We start from the raw sequence: 19,278 nt of genomic DNA on the forward strand, positions 1-19,278 counted from the left end.
ATACCCTCAGCACGTAGAAATCTGTATCTCACATAATGAACATTCAATAAATATCTGCTGAATTACTGTAAACCCAATGGGAACAGAATTCTAGGTAAAGAGGAATAGCATGAGCAAATACTTAGAATTTTAATAATGAAGGATTTTTAAAAATTCATTAGTTATCTACTGCAGCTGTAGGTTGTGGGGGGAGAGAAAAAAGTGGTGAGAGATGAGTTTTAAAAAGACAGATGATAGTGAGCCTCAGAAAGTAGAAGGATAGGGTTTCTAGTCAGGAAAAAAAAATCAATGTTTCAATTGAAATTCTACTTCTAATTTTGTAATCTTGAGAAATCATTGCGGTAAAAAAGGGGATCTCTTAAACCCCACCTTACAACATCATCATGGAAATTAGAATTCAACGCCTTAAATTTTTTCACACAGCACAGAACAGTCTAGGTACTCAATAAATGCTGGATTCCTTTAGAAAACTAAGGATTGAAGCTCTAAGTACAAAATGGAAGGCATCAACAGCGAGCAAATGAATGACTTTATCACAGCTAGTACTTCAAAAACACAATTCTGAAAACAAAGTAGAATATGTAAAAAAAGCAAATAAACTGAGAAGCAGGAAGTCAGAAATAAAGCGAGACACAGGAAATACCTAAATAGAGTAGTAACAAAGGTGGAATTGACCAAAACCTTTATAAATATTCATTGAATATGAAAATCAACAGGGAGAGGATTAGGAAGTAATATCTAAGTATCTTAACTCGGTCAGAGGATGCCCGGTGGTAAAACCAGCAGGATAAAGGAATGACAAAGAAGCTGCTCCTTTGGGAGGGAATGGACACAGATTGAAAACACTGATTATGAAAATATTTGTGGAACAAAAGGTAAGACTGTACAATCTGCAGTTGAAAATACGAGTCTGGTAGATGAAGACCTCAGAACAGAAGGTAAACATTTTGGAAATAAACATCATATTTGAATATGAAAGGCAATGATATGCAAGAAGTCCTATATCTCACAATCTCAAATGCCAATTTAATCCTCATGTTGGTCTATCAAAAGTCCAAAGTGTCCAAATTGAAAGTTGCTCAGTCCTATGCAACTCTTTGCGACCACGTGGACTGTAGCCCCCAGGCTCCTCTGTCCATGGGGATGTTCCAGGTAAGGATACTGGAGTGGGTTGCCATGCCCTCCTCCAGAATCATCCCAACCCAGGGATTGAACCCAGGTCTCCCGCATTACAGATGGATTCTTTACCAACAGAGCCACCAGGGAAGCCCGGAATTCCTCTATAACCAGGTATTTATCTAGTTCAGGTGGAGTGATCACAGAATTAGACGTGCTTTTGAGAAGTACCTGCGCCATCTGGTGGCAAAAATAATAAAAACAGATTAATTTGTAATCATTCAAATTACTTGTCATGTGGTTTATCAATAGCATTTCCAGCAACAGCATTTCCAGGGAAAGGATCTTTCATTATTCATTATTCATTTCTATCATAACTACTATTTCTCTCCTCCTTTCTGTTGGTGTAAAGAAAAACTGTCATGCTACAGGGAATGTTTTAGTATGGCCACTAACGCATTCAAATTATATACCTGGAAGAAGTATTATTGGCAAAAACATAACCTTCCAGTTCTCCAGGACTTCAGTTCAGTCAGTTCAGTCGCTCAGTCGTGTCCGACTCTTTGTGATCCCATGAATCGCAGCACGCCAGGCCTCCCTGTCCATCACCAACTCCCAGAGTTCACTCAGACTCACATCCATCGAGTCAGTGATGCCATCCAGCCATCTCATCCTCTGTCGTCCCCTTCTCCTCCTGCCCCCAATCCCTTCCAGCATCAGTCTTTTCCAATGAGTCTACTCTTCACCACTTCATAATTCAGTCACTCCATAGTCTAAATACTCCATAAGACAGTTAGGTAACTATGAAATTAATAGTATTACTAAAGCTCATGTTGCTTTCAACAACTAATAGTGTGGATTGTTTAAGGAATAAATTGGCTTTTTAAAACTAGATATGTGCTTTGAACAGACTTACCAATAGAACAGTACAGAATAGCTACACTCTAAGATATAATTAAATATATGATAAAATGGCATCTCAAATCAGTGGAAAGGACAAATTGTTTAAAATAAATATAGAAGTCAAAGGAGTCATCATGTGAAAAAAAGTCGGGTTGGATCTGCATCTCACATCATACTTTAATAAATTTCAGACAGGTCACTTTCACAGTGTAAAAATAAAATCAAAATAGTTTTAGAGGAAATCATACTGATAATTTTTAATCTTAGTGAGGAGAGGACCACAACAAAGGATTAGACACTTCTCCATTAAAAATGTATAAATAGCCAATAAGCACAAGGAAAGATGATCAACATCATGAATCGGGAAATGCAAATCAAAACCACAATGAGACAAAACTTCACACTCACTAGTATGACTATAATCAAAAAGACAAACACAAGAATTGAAACATATGCCCACACAAAAACTTGCGTTACAGTATTTTTCATAATAGACAAAAAAGTAAAAATAATTCAAACGTCCATCAACTGATGAAGGGAAAAGCAAAGTGTGGTATATCCACACTCAGTCATAAAATGACCAAACTACTAATGCACGCTACAACATGCATCTTGAAAACATTATGCTAAGTAAAAGAAGCCACACACGAAAGGCCACATATTGATTCTTTTTTATGAAATGTCCTGAACAGGCAAAACCATAGAGATCTAAAGTAGATCAGTGGTGTCAGGGAGCTGATGGCAGGGGAGAATGGGATTGACTGTTCATGGGTTCAGAGTTTCTTTTGAGGATGATGGAAATGTTCTGGAATTAGACAGCATTAAATGTTGCACAAATTCATTAATATATTAAAGTCCACTGAGTTTTATACTTTGAAGGGGTGAATTTTTTACAAGTGAATTACATCTGTTTGTTTAAATATAGAGATTCATATAAGAAAAATACTCTACTTCAGTATAAGATGCATTTATGTTTATACACTGGAAAAAGAGAAACACAGGCATAATCATAAGATAACAAATTGGGAGAAAATACTAGCAATCTAAGGTGAGCAGATTTCTAAAATAACCCCTGAGATTCCCAGTGTACCTACCTTGTTATCCCCTGCCCTTGAGAGCAGAGAAAACCTGTGAATATGATGGGATTTTACTCCAGTGATCAGGCTACACCATATGACAAAAGGAAGGTGATTCTTTGTATGTGAAGTACCTACTCAGCCTATTCTAAGTTAATCAAAAGGGAAATTATGGAAGCTGGGCCTGACCGAATAGATTAAAAGAGAGTTCACAGAGGTCAGAGAGAGAAGTCAGAGAGATTCAGAGCAGCATAGGCTTTCTGTTCATATAAAGAAAAACTGTCTTGCTACAGGGAAGGACAAATGGCAGGGAATAGTCAAAGCGTTAGTCACTCAGGCATGTCAGCCTCCTTGAAAATCCATGGACTACAGCCCGCCAGGCTCCTCTGTCCATGAGATTCTCCAGGCCAGAATACTGGAGTAGGTAGCCATTCCCGTCTCCAGGGGCTCTTCCCAATCCAGGGATCAAACCTGAGTCTCCCACATTGTGGGCAGATTCTTAACCATCTGAGCCATCAAGGGAAACAACGGGTAGCCTTTAAGAGTTGAGGGCCTCAGTCTAACAGCTAACTGCAAGCACTGAATTCTGTCAACAGTTAGCGAGACTGGAAAAGGTCCCTGAGCATCAGATGAGACTACAACCCCAGTCAGCACTTCACTTTCAGCCTAGTGAGACTCTCAGCCAAAGATCCAGAATAACCTATACCCTGATCAAGTTGAGCATTTCTGCATATGTTTATTATAAGGCACTATCATTTTTCATAAGTCAGACTGGTAAAGGTCAAAAGTTTTATACCACTGTACTGGCTAAAGAATTAGAAAATAAAATCCCTAATAATTGTGGACCAAAGTATAAATTGGTACATTCTCTATAGTAAACAATTTGCCAATGCCAATAAAAAAAAATTGAAACTACACGTATTTTTTGATCAAGTTATTCCACTTGGGAATTTACCTTACAGATTTACTCGTATATAAGATTTTATATATACACATATATGTGTATCCATATATTTATAAGATTATTTATCACAACAGTGTTTGTAAACTAAAAAATTTTGGCAATAACCTAAGTTTCCATCATTAGGAAATAAGTAATTTGGACACATCCATTAAAAATAATGGTGAAATGGGAATTCCTGGCAGTCCAGTGGTTAGGACTCTGTGCTTCCAATGCTGGGGTCCAGGTTCAGTCCCTGACCCTGCAAGCCATGCGGCAAAGCCAAAAAAACAATAATGAAGCACAGTCATTCATGTATTGGTAAACATGTTATTAGATGAAAAGAGAGAAATAGAATACTATATATATGCCATCATGTTAAAGGAAAAAACATAGATTGTTGCCATTGTTTAGTGGATGCAACTCTTTTGTGACCCTGTGGACTGTAGCCAACCAGGTTACTCTGTCCATGGGATTTCCCAGGCAAGAATACTGGAGTGGGTCACAATTTCCTTCTCCAGGAGATCTTCCTAAATCAGGGATTGAAGCCGTATCTCCTGCATTGGTAGGCGGATTCTTTACCACTGAGCCACCAGGGAATCCCATAAATATACATATATACATCTATATAATATATACACATATATTTTACATGTAAAATAATGTATGTATGTATTTATATATGAAGAACATATTCTTGTATTTGCAGAGAATAAGTATAGAAATGCATACAAAAATAGCACCAGTGTTTGTAGAAGAAAAAGAAATTGAGTGGCTAGGATATGGAGCAGGTACACAGAACTGGGACATAATACACAGGAGAAATACACTTTCAAGCGTAAGACAATCTTTCCCTATGACCTCAGAACTTCTAAGATTTACTCAAAAATCAAGAGTCCAAAACAAGATTTAAATAAAAAATGTGGCTGATTATAAACTATTTTAATTAGGGCAAAAACTATATGTTAATTAGCATAAATATTTTTCAAATAGCTATCAAAGCTATCTCTATAGAATAATTCAATGAATCTAGAATAATACTAGATCATTTAGGGGAAAATAACTTCTAACACTTGCTGATAAATTAAAAATAAATCTAATCTAATTTCACTAACAAGTATATGCTATGAATGAGTTCAGAAGTTGCTCTTGATTTCGCACCCAGTTTAAGAGACCTGAAACATAAAATGTTATTTATATCCTTTTAGACTGGGTAATTGGAGAAGGAAATGGCAACCCATTCCAGTGTTCTTGCCTGGAGAATCCCAGGGACAGGGGAGCCTGGTGGGCTGCTGTCTCTGGGGTTGCACAGAGTCAGACACGACTGAAGCGACTTAGCAGCAGTAGCAGACCAGGTAATATTTTTATGGGCCACTGGCAAGATCAATTTTGATATTGAATGTCAGAACAAAATGCACGCAGCCCCTCCTAAAACACTCTTATATATGTACCATTATATAGTTAAATGTTGAGGCATTTTAATAGGTTTCAAATGGCAAGAATTTATACTTCATGCTCTATCTCAACCCTAAGTAGCATAAATCCCAGTTCAACTATGTGTTATCTTAGACTTTGTAACTGCATTTTCATAGCAAAGTTTTGTTTCCTAACTACTCAATCTCTACATCACTTTTCTTTAAGTTAACTTACCCTATAAATCCCCAAGCATTATGTAAAATGATGATACTATATTGGTTTTCAATATGAAGGCTACTACAATATTCCTTTCATTCATTTGTTCAACTAATTTCTATTGATGGTCGTCTTTCCTACCACACAGAACAGCTGAATAGTAAAAACCATTTTGGACAGACACAAGAAAGAATGGTTAGGATGAGAAAGAGAGAAAAGACAGTGAGATAAGAGTTTGTAGAATTTGAATCCATAACTCCAATTGTTCATAAAGTTTATCCCCATTCTTTTCCTGGGGTTCTGTCAGACATCCCCATGTCCTTATAGATCAGCCTTCTTTTTTCTTAAGCTATTTTATTATTCCATTCATTCAGGTTTTCAATAACTGTTCGCTGAGCACATTGGTATTCATTGTTCAGTCGCTAAGTCGTGTACGCCTCTCTGCAACCCCACTGACTGTAGCTCACCAGGCTTCTCTGTTCGTGGGGATTTTCAGACAAATATACTGGAGTGAGTTACCATTTCCTTCTCCAAGGGATCTTCCCATCCCAGGGATCAAACTCCCATCTCGGGCAAGACAGGTGGATTCTTTACCACTGAGCCACCAGAGAAGTCCTTCACTAAGCACACTGTATCAATTACTGTGTAAGGCGCTAGGATTACAGTGATGAAGAAGACACGTGACTCTCACATCATGAAATCGGTTTAATTTGTTCATTTCCTCCCTTACTTTTTGTAGAGAAAATTTTCAGTGTCTTAGAAGGAAATGGCAACCCACTCCAGTATTCTTGCCTGGAGAATTCCATGGACGGAGGAGCCTGGTGGGCTACAGTCCACGGGGTCGCAAAGAGTCGGACACGACTGAGCGACTTCACTTTCACTTTATAGTTGATAACCACAACTTTCAAAATTCTTTTTTAAAAGGTCAACACTTACCAGTGCAATGGCGTTCTTATGTTAATGAAGCCAGTAATTTACTTTCTGAGCACAAACAAACTTGGAATTCAAAATAAGTAAAATTAATTTTAAAGCACAGTCATTTCATATAAAAGAAATGTTTTTCAGAATGACATGTAAACTATAACTTCTATATACGTATTATTCTGTGATTTTTGGTTCCTCTTAAAATAACTATACTAACTTTTGAAATAAATGTTGCTTTTTCACCAGATATTTTGTTTTCTGCAGTGATGTATTCATCGACTATGAGCCCCCTAGTGGATGGCAAGTGAAACAAAAATTTTGTGCGGGTTATACACAGTCAGTTAAAACACATTTTCAATTTTCAGCACCTTGCTGATGAAATACTCATTGCAAAAGTTTTTTTAATTACCAAATAATAAAATATATAAACATTTGCATATTTAAAGTCTACAATAAATGACAATACCACTGTATAAAAAACATCCAGACTATAATCTAAATTTTCCAAAGACTACGCAAACTTTGATTTCTGCATCTCAAATGCCAAAGAATGAGCCATGACAAAGTTGGTTTATAACCACAGGGTAAGAGGGACAGTGATATCAAATACTTCTCCCACCACCACCTTTCAACCACACTTCATTTTGTCCACCAGCGCTTTACATCCTGTCCTTAAAAGAGGAATGTTAACTATCTTACGTCTGAAAAGTTGGGGAAAAGACAGACTGTTGCTGGCTGTATTTCAGATCAGAACTTTGTTAACTGCACATGTGTTCCACACAGAATTAAATCATGTCAGAAGCTAAAAGTATAAAGTGGAGACCTATCAAACTCAAGCCAGTTTATAAGGCAACTCAATGAAATATTTCATATTAAAAAAATCCAGGACAAAAGCCAACCTATGCAGGCTGCCAGGAGAACAGGAACAAACTGGACTGTCCTGGGCAAACTGGCATATATTGCAATTCTATTTATAGGTCTCTTAAATGAAGGAAACTTGACAATGGTTCAAGTTTAACTCAACTGAAAACAGAAAGCATTTACTCTCACCTGCAGAGTAAACGGAGTATAGGAAGTATACTCTCACCAGCAAAGTATTAGAGATCCAATCACTCCAAATCCTCACAGATGTTAACTGATATCACAGTTTTCATTTTTAAAATTGCAGCTTTCCAAGTGAGTGCATCAAAAGTGTCTCATTGTCGCCTTGCTTTGCATCTTTCAAATGAATAAAGACATAGGACATTCCCCTCGTAGTTTCATCAGGTTAGCAGCCATTTGTGTATTTCTGCTGTGAAGAGAATACTTTTTGCATTTTTAGGGTTTTTGTTTTGTTTTGTTTTTAATTAGGCTGTGCCTGGCCTCTTAGCTGTAGCATGTGAACTCTTAATTGCAGCATGTGGGATCTAGTTCCCCAACCTGGGATTAAACCCAGATCACCTCAATTGGAAGATTGTAGTTTTAGCCTCTGGACTAGTAAGGAAGTCCCTGATTTATATTATTTAAAGGTAAGTGTTCTTTATATTTCTTTTTAAGCTCTATGTATTGCAAATATTTTCTCTGGAAATTTCTTAAAGTTTAATTTGGTTATACATTTTCTTAGTATCTTTTGATGAACAAAGTTTTTATTTTGATGATGTCTAGTTTGTCATTTTTTTTGCCTTTTATGGTTATCACTTTCTATGTTTATCTATAGAATCTTTGCCTACATCATGAAGATAGCCTCCTCTGGTTCTTCCTAGAGCTTTATAGTTTTATCCCAAAGCAAAGTCACAATGATTTTCTTTTACATTTTCTTCTATAAGTTTTATACTTCTAATTTTTATTATTACAGCTATGTTCCATTTTTGGCTATTTTTATGGTAAAAAAGCAAGCTTCAAATTTCATTTTTAAATGGATATTCACTGTTTCAGCACAATGAGACTTGTTTAAAGGCCAGAATGTGGTCTATCTTCTTACTATTCTTTGTACCACTAATAAGAATGAATATTCTATTGTTGTTTGGTGGATTGTTCTGTAAATATCAATTAGGTCAGGTTGATTGATACTGTTTTTCAAGTCTACTATATCTTTGATGATTTTCTGCCTACCGGTTCTATCAGTTACTGAGAGAAGGGTATTTATAACTCCAACCACTCCAATCACAACTGTCAGTCAGTCAGTTCAGTCGCTCAGTCGTGTCCGACTCTTTGCGACCCCATGAATTGCAGCACGCCAGGCCTCCCTGTCCATCACCAACTCCCGAAGTTCGCCCAAACTCATGTGCATCAAGTTGGAGATGCCATTCAGCCATCTCATCCTCTGTCGTCCCCTTCTCCTCCTGCACCCAATCCTTCCCAGCATCAGAGTCTTTTCCAATGAGTCAACTCTTCATATCAGATGGCCAAAGTATTAGTTTCAGCTTCAGCATCAGTCCTTCCAATGAACACCCAGGACTGATCTCCTTTAGGATGGACTGGTTGGATCTCCTTGCAGTCCAAGGGACTCTCAAGAGTCTTCTCCAACACCACAGTTCAAAAGCATCAATTCTTCGGCACTTAGCTTTCTTCACAGTCCAACTCTCACATCCATACATGACCACTGGAAAAACGATAGCCTTGACTAGACGGACCTTTGTTGGCAAAGTAATGTATCTGCTTTTTAATATACTACCTAGGTTGGTTGTAACTTTCCTTTCAAGGAGGAAGCATCTTTTAATTTCATGGCTGCAGTCACCATCTGCAGTGATTTTTGAGCCCCCAAATATAAAGTCTGACACTATTTCCACTGTTTCCCCATCTATTTCCCATGAAGTGATGGGACCAGATGCCATGATCTTTGTTTTCTGAATGTTGAGCTTTAAGCCAACTTTTTCGCTCTCCTCTTTCACTTTCATCAAGAGGCTTTTTAGTTCCTCTTCACTTTCTGCCATAAGGGTGGTATCATCTGCATATCTGAGGTTCTTGATATTTCTCCCGGCAATCTTGATTCCAGCTTGTGCTTCTTCCAGCCCAGCGTTTTTCATGATGTACTCTGCATATAAGTTAAATAAGCAGGGTGACAATATACAGCCTTGACGGATTCCCTTTCCTATTAGGAACCAGTCTGTTGTTCCATGTCCAGTTCTAACTGTTGCTTCCTGACCTGCATACAGATTTCTTAAGAGGCAGGTCAGGTGGTCTGGTATTCCCACCTCTCTCAGAATTTTCCACAGTTTATTGTGATCCACACAGTCAAAGGCTTTGGCATAGTCAATAAAGCAGAAATAGATGTTTTTCTGGAACTCTCTTGCTTTTTCCATGATCCAGCGGATGTTGGCAATTTGATCTCTGGTTCCTCTGCCTTTTCTAAAACCAGCTTGAACATCTGGAAGTTCACGGTTCACGTATTGCTGAAGCCTGGCTTGGAGGCTTCACGACTGTGGATTTGTTGATTTCTCCCTGTAGTTTTATCAATTTTCCCTTCATGTATTTTTAAGTTCCGTTAATATAGACATAGACATTGAGGATTTTTATGTCCTCTTGAGTAACTAACTTCTTCAGTATTATGAAATAACTTCGAGTTAAGTTCTAGAGCCAACTTGGTGTTCATCATTCAGTAAATACTGAAGGTCTATGTGTAAAGCACTGTACTGAGATCTTTGCTGAAATAAAAAGTCATAAAATAGGTCAAAACCACTACAGGATATAGTTAAAAATTAAACTAAAGCTCCTAAAAGCAAGAAAATACAACATAATTTTCCTTCAAGCATAGTTCTAGGTCCATAGATTTAAATTAATTAAACCAAAGTTTCTCTTTTTGAGGCTGCTGGTTTCTGGATGATATTAAAGAACAAAGTACTAATAATATTGTCCTTTAAACTGGAGCTATATTCTTTATGAGAAAATCCATTTTACTGTCCAAGTCAAATATTGCTAGAAGACTCATTCCAGTAAGGCAGGAGAGAGACATGGGGAGAGAGAAAGACAAGACAGTGAGAGAGGAGAGGAAGGTAAGGGGAGCAAGGAAACAGGCCTACCTGAAGTAATTTAAATAGAAACAGAAGAAAGTGAGCAAAGAACAGAGAAATTGCAACACTGCTAAGAGAGCTAACCACTCTCTCTCTAGGGCAGGAAAAGGCAAACTTTTTTTGTAAAGGGTCATAGATATTATCGGAAAAGGCAGTGGCACCCCACTCCAGTACTCTTGCCTAGAAAATCCCATGGACAGAGCAGCCTGATAGGCTGTAGTCCATGGGGTCGCAAAGAGTCAGGCATGACTGAGCAACTTCACTTTCATGCATTGGAGAAGGAAATGGCACCCCACTCCAGTGTTCTTGCCTGGAGAACCCCAGAGACAGGGGAGCCTGGGGGGCTGCCGTCTAGGGGGTTGCACAGTCAGACACGACTGAAGAGACGCAGCAGCAGCATAGATATTATAGGCTATGAAGCCCATATAACTGGTTTCTTCTAACTGCTCAGCTCTGGAGTTTTAGCTGAAAGTAGACACAGACAATAAGTAAACTAATAGATGTGTCTGTGTTCCAACAAAACTATTTACAAGACATACGGCACAGATTGGATGCCAGCAACAGCGTTTGCTGATCCCTTGCTCTAGGGAAAAAAATTCAACAGGCCCACACATATATGCCTAATAAATTAATATAGAACCTGCATTAAAAAAATAAACACACTTTCCTGCTTATGATAAGGGGAATTTTTCTTGAAGAGAAAGTATTTTCCAAGTAAAAGTTTACACAAATTATAACCAATTCTATTTTGTAGGTATAATTACCAAATCTGATATTAAACTCTTGACTTCTTCCTTAACTAAAAGTAATTCTTATTAACAAAAGGGGCTATTGGTTTGACTTGTATGAGGTTCAGAATGGAAGGATATAATTACAGGATACATTGAGTCAGTAAAGTATGCATTTACTGGTTTCAGATGTCAAAGGCACTAGGCAAAAAAAGAATTTAAAAAAGAACGACTACATCTTGCTTCCTCATCAGTTTAGTTCAGTCGCTCAGTCGTGTCCGACTCTTTGCGACCCCATGAATTGTAGCACACCAGGCCTCCCTGTCCATCACCAACTCCCGGAGTTCACCCAAACTCATGTGCATCAAGTTGGTGATGCCATCCACCCGTCTCATCCTCTGTCTTCCCCTTCTCCTCCTGCACCCAATCCCTCCCGGCATCAGGGTCTTTTCCAATGAGTCAACTCTTCACATGAGGTGGCCAAAGTATTCGAGTTTCAGCTTCAGCATCAGTCCTTCCAATGAACACCCAAGACTGATCTCCTTTAGGATGGACTGGTTGGATCTCCTTGCAGTCCAAGGGACTCTCAAGAGTCTTCTCCAACACCACAGTTCAAAGGCATCAATTCTTCAGCGCTCAGCTTTCTTCACAGTCCAACTCTCACACCCATACATGACCACTGGAAAAACCATAGCCTTGACTAGATGGACATTTGTTGGCAAAGTAATGTCTGCTTTTGAATATGCTATCTAGGTTGGTCATAACTTTCCTTCCAAGGAGGAAATTAAAATCAATCTTTTAATTTCATGGCTGCAGTCACCATCTGCAGTGATTTTGGAGCCCCCCAAAATAAAGTCTGACACTATTTCCACTGTTTCCCCCTCTATTTCCCATGAAGTGATGGGACCAGATGCCATGATCTTAGTTTTCTGAATGTTGAGCTTTCAACATTCATAATTCTGAATTATGCTTCCCCATAATGTGTCAGAATTCTACTGTTCATTTGGGCTAGTACTTTGTAAGTGAAAGAAGCATCAAGGGATAATATTGAAAGAAATACATTTGTTTTTACCACCTTCTTCAAAGATTAGAGATATGCTTCTAATTTCCCTACAATGGTGAAGTAATTAATCATAAATTTGTTGGATTTATTTTTAACATCTATAACCTCTTAAATATATGCACTCCAAAACTTAATAATCTATTATGTGATCCAGGGTTCTAGTATTTCCTTTTTTCTTCCTAACTTTCTAGAGTCCAAAGGAAACTATCGCATTCAGCTATCTAGTTTCTGAAGGAATCTGCTTCCATTATCCATTTTATTGCCATGTGTTCATTTAAAATCCTATCTCCATTGGTTATCATCTATTTTCTTCATCGAAGTTCATATACCATGACCATTATACTTGCCATTTAACAATTTTTCCTGATTCGTGAAGTCCCTGTGTAGCAGACACTGCTGCTGTCTCAGCTCACATTGCCTTATTCCTTCACTGTCCCCTACACAGTGATGCTTTCTTACTGTATTTGTAATATTCTGCCTGACTGTTTCCTCTGGCACAAGAATTTGCTTGAGCAATGAGTTCCAGAGAGTTAATACCCACCAGAAATAGTCTTAATCCAACAGCAAAGGAAAGTTATGGATAAATATCCCCAGCCTCCTTGCCCATTGCATGGGATAACTCTGAGGAAATGATACTTTGTCTCCCAAAAGTACCAGTAAGATTGAGACACAATTGCTAAGAGGTTAAGGTCTTGAATGCATCCAATATTGTATTCCTTCCTTAACTGGATCATTTCCCACCTCCCTACAGGCAATGCCTTGGATTGCCTTACACATAAAACTACCTGCTCTTAAATTTTTGTGTCCTTAAGGTGGCCGTCAATCTAAGATGGTCCTCTAACCTTAAAATTCCTGAGTTCCTGAGATTTTGTACTGAGACGTGTTCACAGCATACCAGCCATGAAATCACCACTGTTTTGCCCAAGATAGGATTTACACTGTCTGTTTCACTTTTGCTAGTTTTCAAACAACCAGCACAGCCATCATTTCATTATTTTCCTAAGATGTAGCAACACAACAGGGTGATGGCTTTAGGCATCTTCTAAAGTGACTCCCCCTGGAGAAGGAAACGGCAACCCATTCCAGTATTCCTGCCTAGGAAATCCCATGGACAGAGGAGCCTGGTGGGCTATAGTCCATGAGTTCACAAAGAGTTAGACATGGCTTAGCGACTGAACACCAACGGCAAAGTGACTCATAGTGACCTTACCTGTTATAATTGAGTGCTCATGTAATAGAGGCAGGCATGCCTCAGCTAAGGCTGGACACAGAAGGGGCGTGGGTGATGGGGCTGAGGGCACACCTCCAGGGGCATGTCTGCTAGCAGCAGGCAAGGCTCTGAGAGCCAGCAGAGGAGTCGAGACGGCCAGACTCCAAACAGCCATGAGCCTGGAGGGTCATGGACACCAGGGGACAGGTCTAGCTGGTAGCCAGCCTGGCTTGGGTTCTTCCGCCTCAGCTGAGCACCTTTCCCACCCCACAGACATGGAGGATCACAACCCTCCAGTTCTCAGCCAATGCTCCCCTCTTGGATTTCGAGTCTGAGCTTTTTCATTTCTGGCACCTGGTGGGGTATCCAGCCAGAGAAGACTGACCGGGTGGCAGACAGAGATTGGAGGGCATCACCATCCTACCTAGGGTCAGACGTCAGACCAGCAGCCAAAGTCCAGGCTCTGCAGAAAGACAGTTAAGAGCTGTCACTGTGAAAATGGGCGAGGGTCAGCTGTCCAATCCCTGGGTCAGGAAGATCCCCTGGAGACGGAAATGACAACCCACTCCAGTATCCTTGCCTGGAGAATCCCATGGATAGAGGAGCCTGGTGGGCTACAGTCCATTGGGTCGCACAGAGTCAGACACGACTGAAGTGACTAAGTGGCAGCAGGTGCCCTCAGATTGGAGGGGGATTTACATCACAAAACGTAACTCAAATTCTGTTACTAAGAAACTCCTACTGAGCAGAATCTGATGTCCACTTTAAAGGAGAGGTTTGTTCCTTGCCTTCAGATTGTAACCGGGGCAGTGCGGGCAGGCAGCTCTTAGCACACCACTCTCAGCTGGCCAGCATGTGGCCACTAGCACAAGCCCCTTGGAGCGGTGGCTAGAGGTCCCCTTCTGCCAACACTCAGACTCCCAGCGGCCCTCCAGGCGGAAAGTGCAGTGAGAGGCGGGTTGTGCCCTTTGCCCCAGGTCCTCCTGAGCCTCCAGCCTGAGGGCCAGCAGGTGAGCTAGGATGGCCTGGGACAGGCTAAGGGCTGTGCCCTGCTAAGTTCCAGAGCCCCTGCCAAGGCCGCCCAGTGGCTGGGCCCAGGCCTTTACAAAATGGCAGGGGCAGTCTCCATGAGTCACAGTCCATGGAGGCCTCAGCACCTGAGTATGTGGATACTGCCATTAAGGTAGCAGCTTCAGTCTGTCCATTCAAGTTTCAAAAACTGGTACCGCTTGATCAGTTGTCTACCCCTAGGAGGTGGCCAGAGGTCGGGGTTAAGCTGTAAGAACACTGTACTCCATTACTTCAGGTCCACCTCTGTGGCTGGGGCTATTCTCAAAGAAGGGCAATCATTGTGAGCTGAGAATTAATCTGACTGGTATTTGCCACAAATGATTCTCTCCAGTTTAAATGAAAAGCCTGCAGTCCTGGGCATCGGGTTCCCTCAGTGATGATGGCCACACAGGGTCTGGGGACCCAGTCCTGACAGCACTGCCAGCCTCGTCTGCCAGGCCCAGACCCCGGTAAGAGGACCCAAACTGGGTGCTGGATGTGAACACTCCTGGGCGAGGTGACCAGCCCCCTTCTCTTAGCCAGGGTCTCAGAGAGAAGCTGAGTCTCAGGACCTTGCTTTTTCTTGTCAGAACAGAGAATATCATTTGTTTCAGTGAAGGTGTGCGGGAATATTCTTACCCAACCATGACGTGACCTTAAGAACAAAGGATCTGATGCTAACTACACCCCTCCCTCACCTTTCCTATAAAGGGCTTTGCTGAAAGCTTTTGGGGTTCTGAGGATGTGAGCCACCCATCTCCTCTCATGACATCGCATTATATCTTTCTCTGTTCCAGACTCCGAAGCTTTGGTACCATTTAGCCTCACTGTGTGGGGGGCACACAGACTTGCATTTTAGTAACACTCAGAACCAACCATCCTGTAAGCACAACTTAGATTTGTGTTTCAACAAATGTATGACTTTATAGTTGTTCACATGTAAATGCATCTGCCACTTCCAGATAACAAACATAGTGTGAACTAGATTTTTTTTAAATTGTCAGTTCAGAGGAATATGATATAGAAAAATAATCTTTCCAACAAAATTTTTCATTCTCCCCCTTCCAAAATTGGGAAATCTAAGACCCAGAAACTAATTTTAAAAGTCTAACACTTTGAACATAGAGAAGCCCACTGAACTGAGCCACAGAGTTAATAACAGAGTTAGTCAATGGAATAATCAAACTATGAAGCCCTTTCATCAGCTGGAAAACCACTTCATGCTTCAACTTGAGGTAGAACCTTTGGAAATGTGATTAATCTTCCCCATTCTCCCAATTCCTCTTCCCGTTGGTCCCATCAATCCAACTTCTCCAAAGTGTCTTAAAAACCATCTCCTTCATTCCCATTGCTCTTATGCCCATTTGTCTTTCCTGGGATCATAACCTCCTACCAAGGCTCCCTGTTTCATTTCACTTCTTTATTCTGTAACAATCTGACATTCCCTCATCAAATCTAAGACTGTTCAAACATATAAGAGCTCAAGTCCTAACATCACTTTCAGCATTTCTATAAAACATATGGACATTTACATTATATTTAGACAACTCATTTGTTGCCTAAACATGTCATGTATTTTTACTTCTGTTTGGAATGAAGTTTAAAAATAATATTTACCTAAAGATTAAGCAAAATGTTTACCTGTCTGAAGCTACGTCACTGGCAATTTGGTGCTTCACTCCTGACCCATTTTTAATAGAATCCTGTCTTGTGAGCCCATGAGATCGACTTTTCTCCACTGCAGGTACAGATAAGTCACCTGAGGGTCCTTGGAACTGGGCCTGCCCATGCAGTTTTGCTTTCTTCTCCTGAGGCGCCTCCTCATTCCGCAGTCCTCTGAGAACCTTTTGCTCAGGTTGCTGTGGTGTATTAGATCCACTATTATAAAACCATGCTCCCGATTTAGTGAGGATTTCTTGTTGTTTTCGGCACAAATTACATACCCACATAACCTGCACGTGAATATACAGGGAAAAGAAATTAGTGTTTCCAAAGTTAAAAGCAAGTAGAAAGAGAGACAACAACTCAAGCTAACAATATATATACATATATATGTGTATGTATGGTCATTCTTTCTAAAGTTAAAACATAATCCAGATTAACTACTATTGATAATTAAATCACGTATCTTTTAACTCTGTCAAAATAACTATAATGAAATAGACAATATTTACTGGCAGTAGAAATACCAGACTGGAAAGTATATTTACTAGTTGTTTCTTTGTAGTCTTTAATTGCTTTTTATTTAAATTAGAAACAGTAAAATACACAGAAAATGGATTCTGAGGCTAGAAAAAATTGGATTTAATACCAACTCAAAGGAACCTGGGCAACCATTTTTATTTTGTTCTCTCTTCAAATTGGATATACATTACTCTTCATGTTTCTCCAACTAAACTGAAAGTTGAACAAGGTACTGAACCTTCATGTCTATAAAACTTAGTTCCCTTAATGATAAAATAAGAAATAGGGATAGTAATATTCATTTTCCTATTATTGTTTTGAGGATTGAAATAATTTATATAAAATGTCTGGCACAACGGCACAATGTCTGGCTTATGTTGGACTTTCAGCAGGTTACCTACTAATAATAGGTTAATCTTTTATCACCAAATATATTGCAGCTTCTTGAGGGGCTTTTATTTTTTTTGAGTAGCTCTTAATGGCTAAAATAAAGCTCAGAATATTGTTGATTAATAGAAACCTAAACAATTTCATAATTTTACTAGGATACTTCACATAAAATGCACAATTTAACCATTTTTAAGTGCACAGTTCAGTAGCATTAGGTATATTCATATTGTTGTGAAACAGATCTCCGAAATTTGTGTGTCTTTAATATTCAAAGTCTATCTCCATTAAACAGCAAATTCCCTTTTCTCCCTCCCATCGCCTGGTAACCATCATCCTACTCTTGAGTTTTTAATAGATGCATTTTTTCAAACTCCAGGAATCAAAGAATTTTACAACTAACATCTGTATGGGCAAATAAACTTTATCTTCTTCCCAAAAATGTTTTTCAATTAATCAAGAAAAAAATCGAGTGACTTTAATGTCATATTTATGTCAAATACTGAATCTTACGGCTCTCCAATTGGCTAAACATTTCTCCTTAGTTTGAATCAATTATAATAATATAGATAATCACAGTAAAAGAAAAATTCAACATGCTATTTTCAACTGATACAAGGATGCTTTTGTAAAATGCAATTTAAAATTTTTGCTTCATTGCCCATCATTTCAGTTCACATTGTTTGTGTCTACATCAAACAACACTGTACTTGATCATTTTTATTTTGTTCTCTCTTCAAATTGGATATACATCTCTCTTCATGTTTCTCCAACTAAATTCAAAGCTCACTGGGGGCAACATCTATATCTTCTATTTGAATAATGCACATGCGTGCATGCTCAGTTGCTCAGTTCAGTCCAGTCACTCAGTCAATTCTGACTCTTTGTGACCCCATGGACTGCAGCATGCCAGACCTCCCTGTCAGTGATTGAGTCGGTGATGCCATCCAACCATCTCATCCTCTGTCGTCCCTTCTCCTCCTGCCTTCAATCCCTCCCAGCATCAGGGTCTTTTCAAATGAGTCAGCTCTTCACATCAGGTGGCCAAAGAATTGGAGTTTTAGCTTCAACATCAGTCCTTCCAATGAATATTCAGGACTGATCTCCTTTAGGATGGACTGGTTGGATCTCCTTGCAGTCCAAGAGACTCTCGAGAGTCTTCTCCAACACCACAGTTCAAAAGCATCAATTCTTCAGTGCGCAGCTTTCTTTATAGTCCAACTCTCACATCCATACATGACCACTGAAAAAACCATAGCTTTGACTAGACGGACATTTGTTGACAAACTAAAGTCTCTACTCTTTAACATGCTGTCTAGGTTGGTCATAACTTTTCTCCCAATGAGTAAGCGTCTTTTAATTTCATGGCTGCAGCCACCACCTGCAGTGATTTTGGAGCCCAAGAAAATAAAGTGCCACTGTTTCCACTGTTTCCCCATCTATTTGCCATGAAGTGATGGGACTGAATGCTATGATCTTAGTTTTCTGAATGTTGAATTTTAAGCGAACTTTTTCACTCTCCTCTTTCACCTTCAAGAGGCTCTTTAGTTCTTCTTTGCTTTCTGCCATAAGGGTGGTGTCATCTGCATATCTGAGGTTATTGATATTTCTCCCGGCAATCTTGATTCCAGCTTGTGCTTCATCCAGCTCAGTGTTTCTCATGATGTACTCTGCATATAAGTTGAATAAGCACGGTGACAACATACAGCCTTGACGACTCCTCTCTCTATTTGGAACCAGACTGTTGTTCCATGTCCAATTCTAACTGTTGTTTCCTGACCTGCATACAGATTTCTCAAGAGGTTAGGTGGTCTGGTATTCCCATCTCTTTAAGAATTTTCCAGAGTTTGTTGTGGTCCACACAGTCAAAGGCCTTGGCATTGTCAATAAAGCAGATGTTTTTCCAGAACTCTCTTGATTTTTAGTTGATCCAGTGGATGTTGGCAATTTGATCTCTGGTTCCTCTGCCTTTTCTAAAACCAGCTTGAACATCTGGTAGTTCATAGTTCACATACTGTTGAAGTCTGGCTTGGAGAATTTTCAGCATTACTTTAGTAGCATGTCAGATGAGTGCAA

At 39.5% G+C, this 19,278-nt stretch overlaps 1 protein-coding gene across 1 annotated transcript in view; it reads right to left on the reverse strand.

Annotated features, from left to right (window-relative positions):
* RIMS2 (regulating synaptic membrane exocytosis 2) overlaps window positions 1-19,278 on the reverse strand; it is a 595,573-nt gene that overhangs the window by 404,955 nt on the left and 171,340 nt on the right. The window contains exon 4 of the mRNA XM_052651514.1: window positions 16,273-16,583. Within this exon, the coding sequence (XP_052507474.1) occupies window positions 16,273-16,583 (311 nt within the window). The remainder of the gene's footprint in view (window positions 1-16,272; window positions 16,584-19,278) is intronic.

This window comes from Budorcas taxicolor, chromosome 14 (assembly GCF_023091745.1).
Source record: "Budorcas taxicolor isolate Tak-1 chromosome 14, Takin1.1, whole genome shotgun sequence".
Classification (NCBI taxonomy): Eukaryota; Metazoa; Chordata; class Mammalia; order Artiodactyla; family Bovidae; genus Budorcas; species Budorcas taxicolor.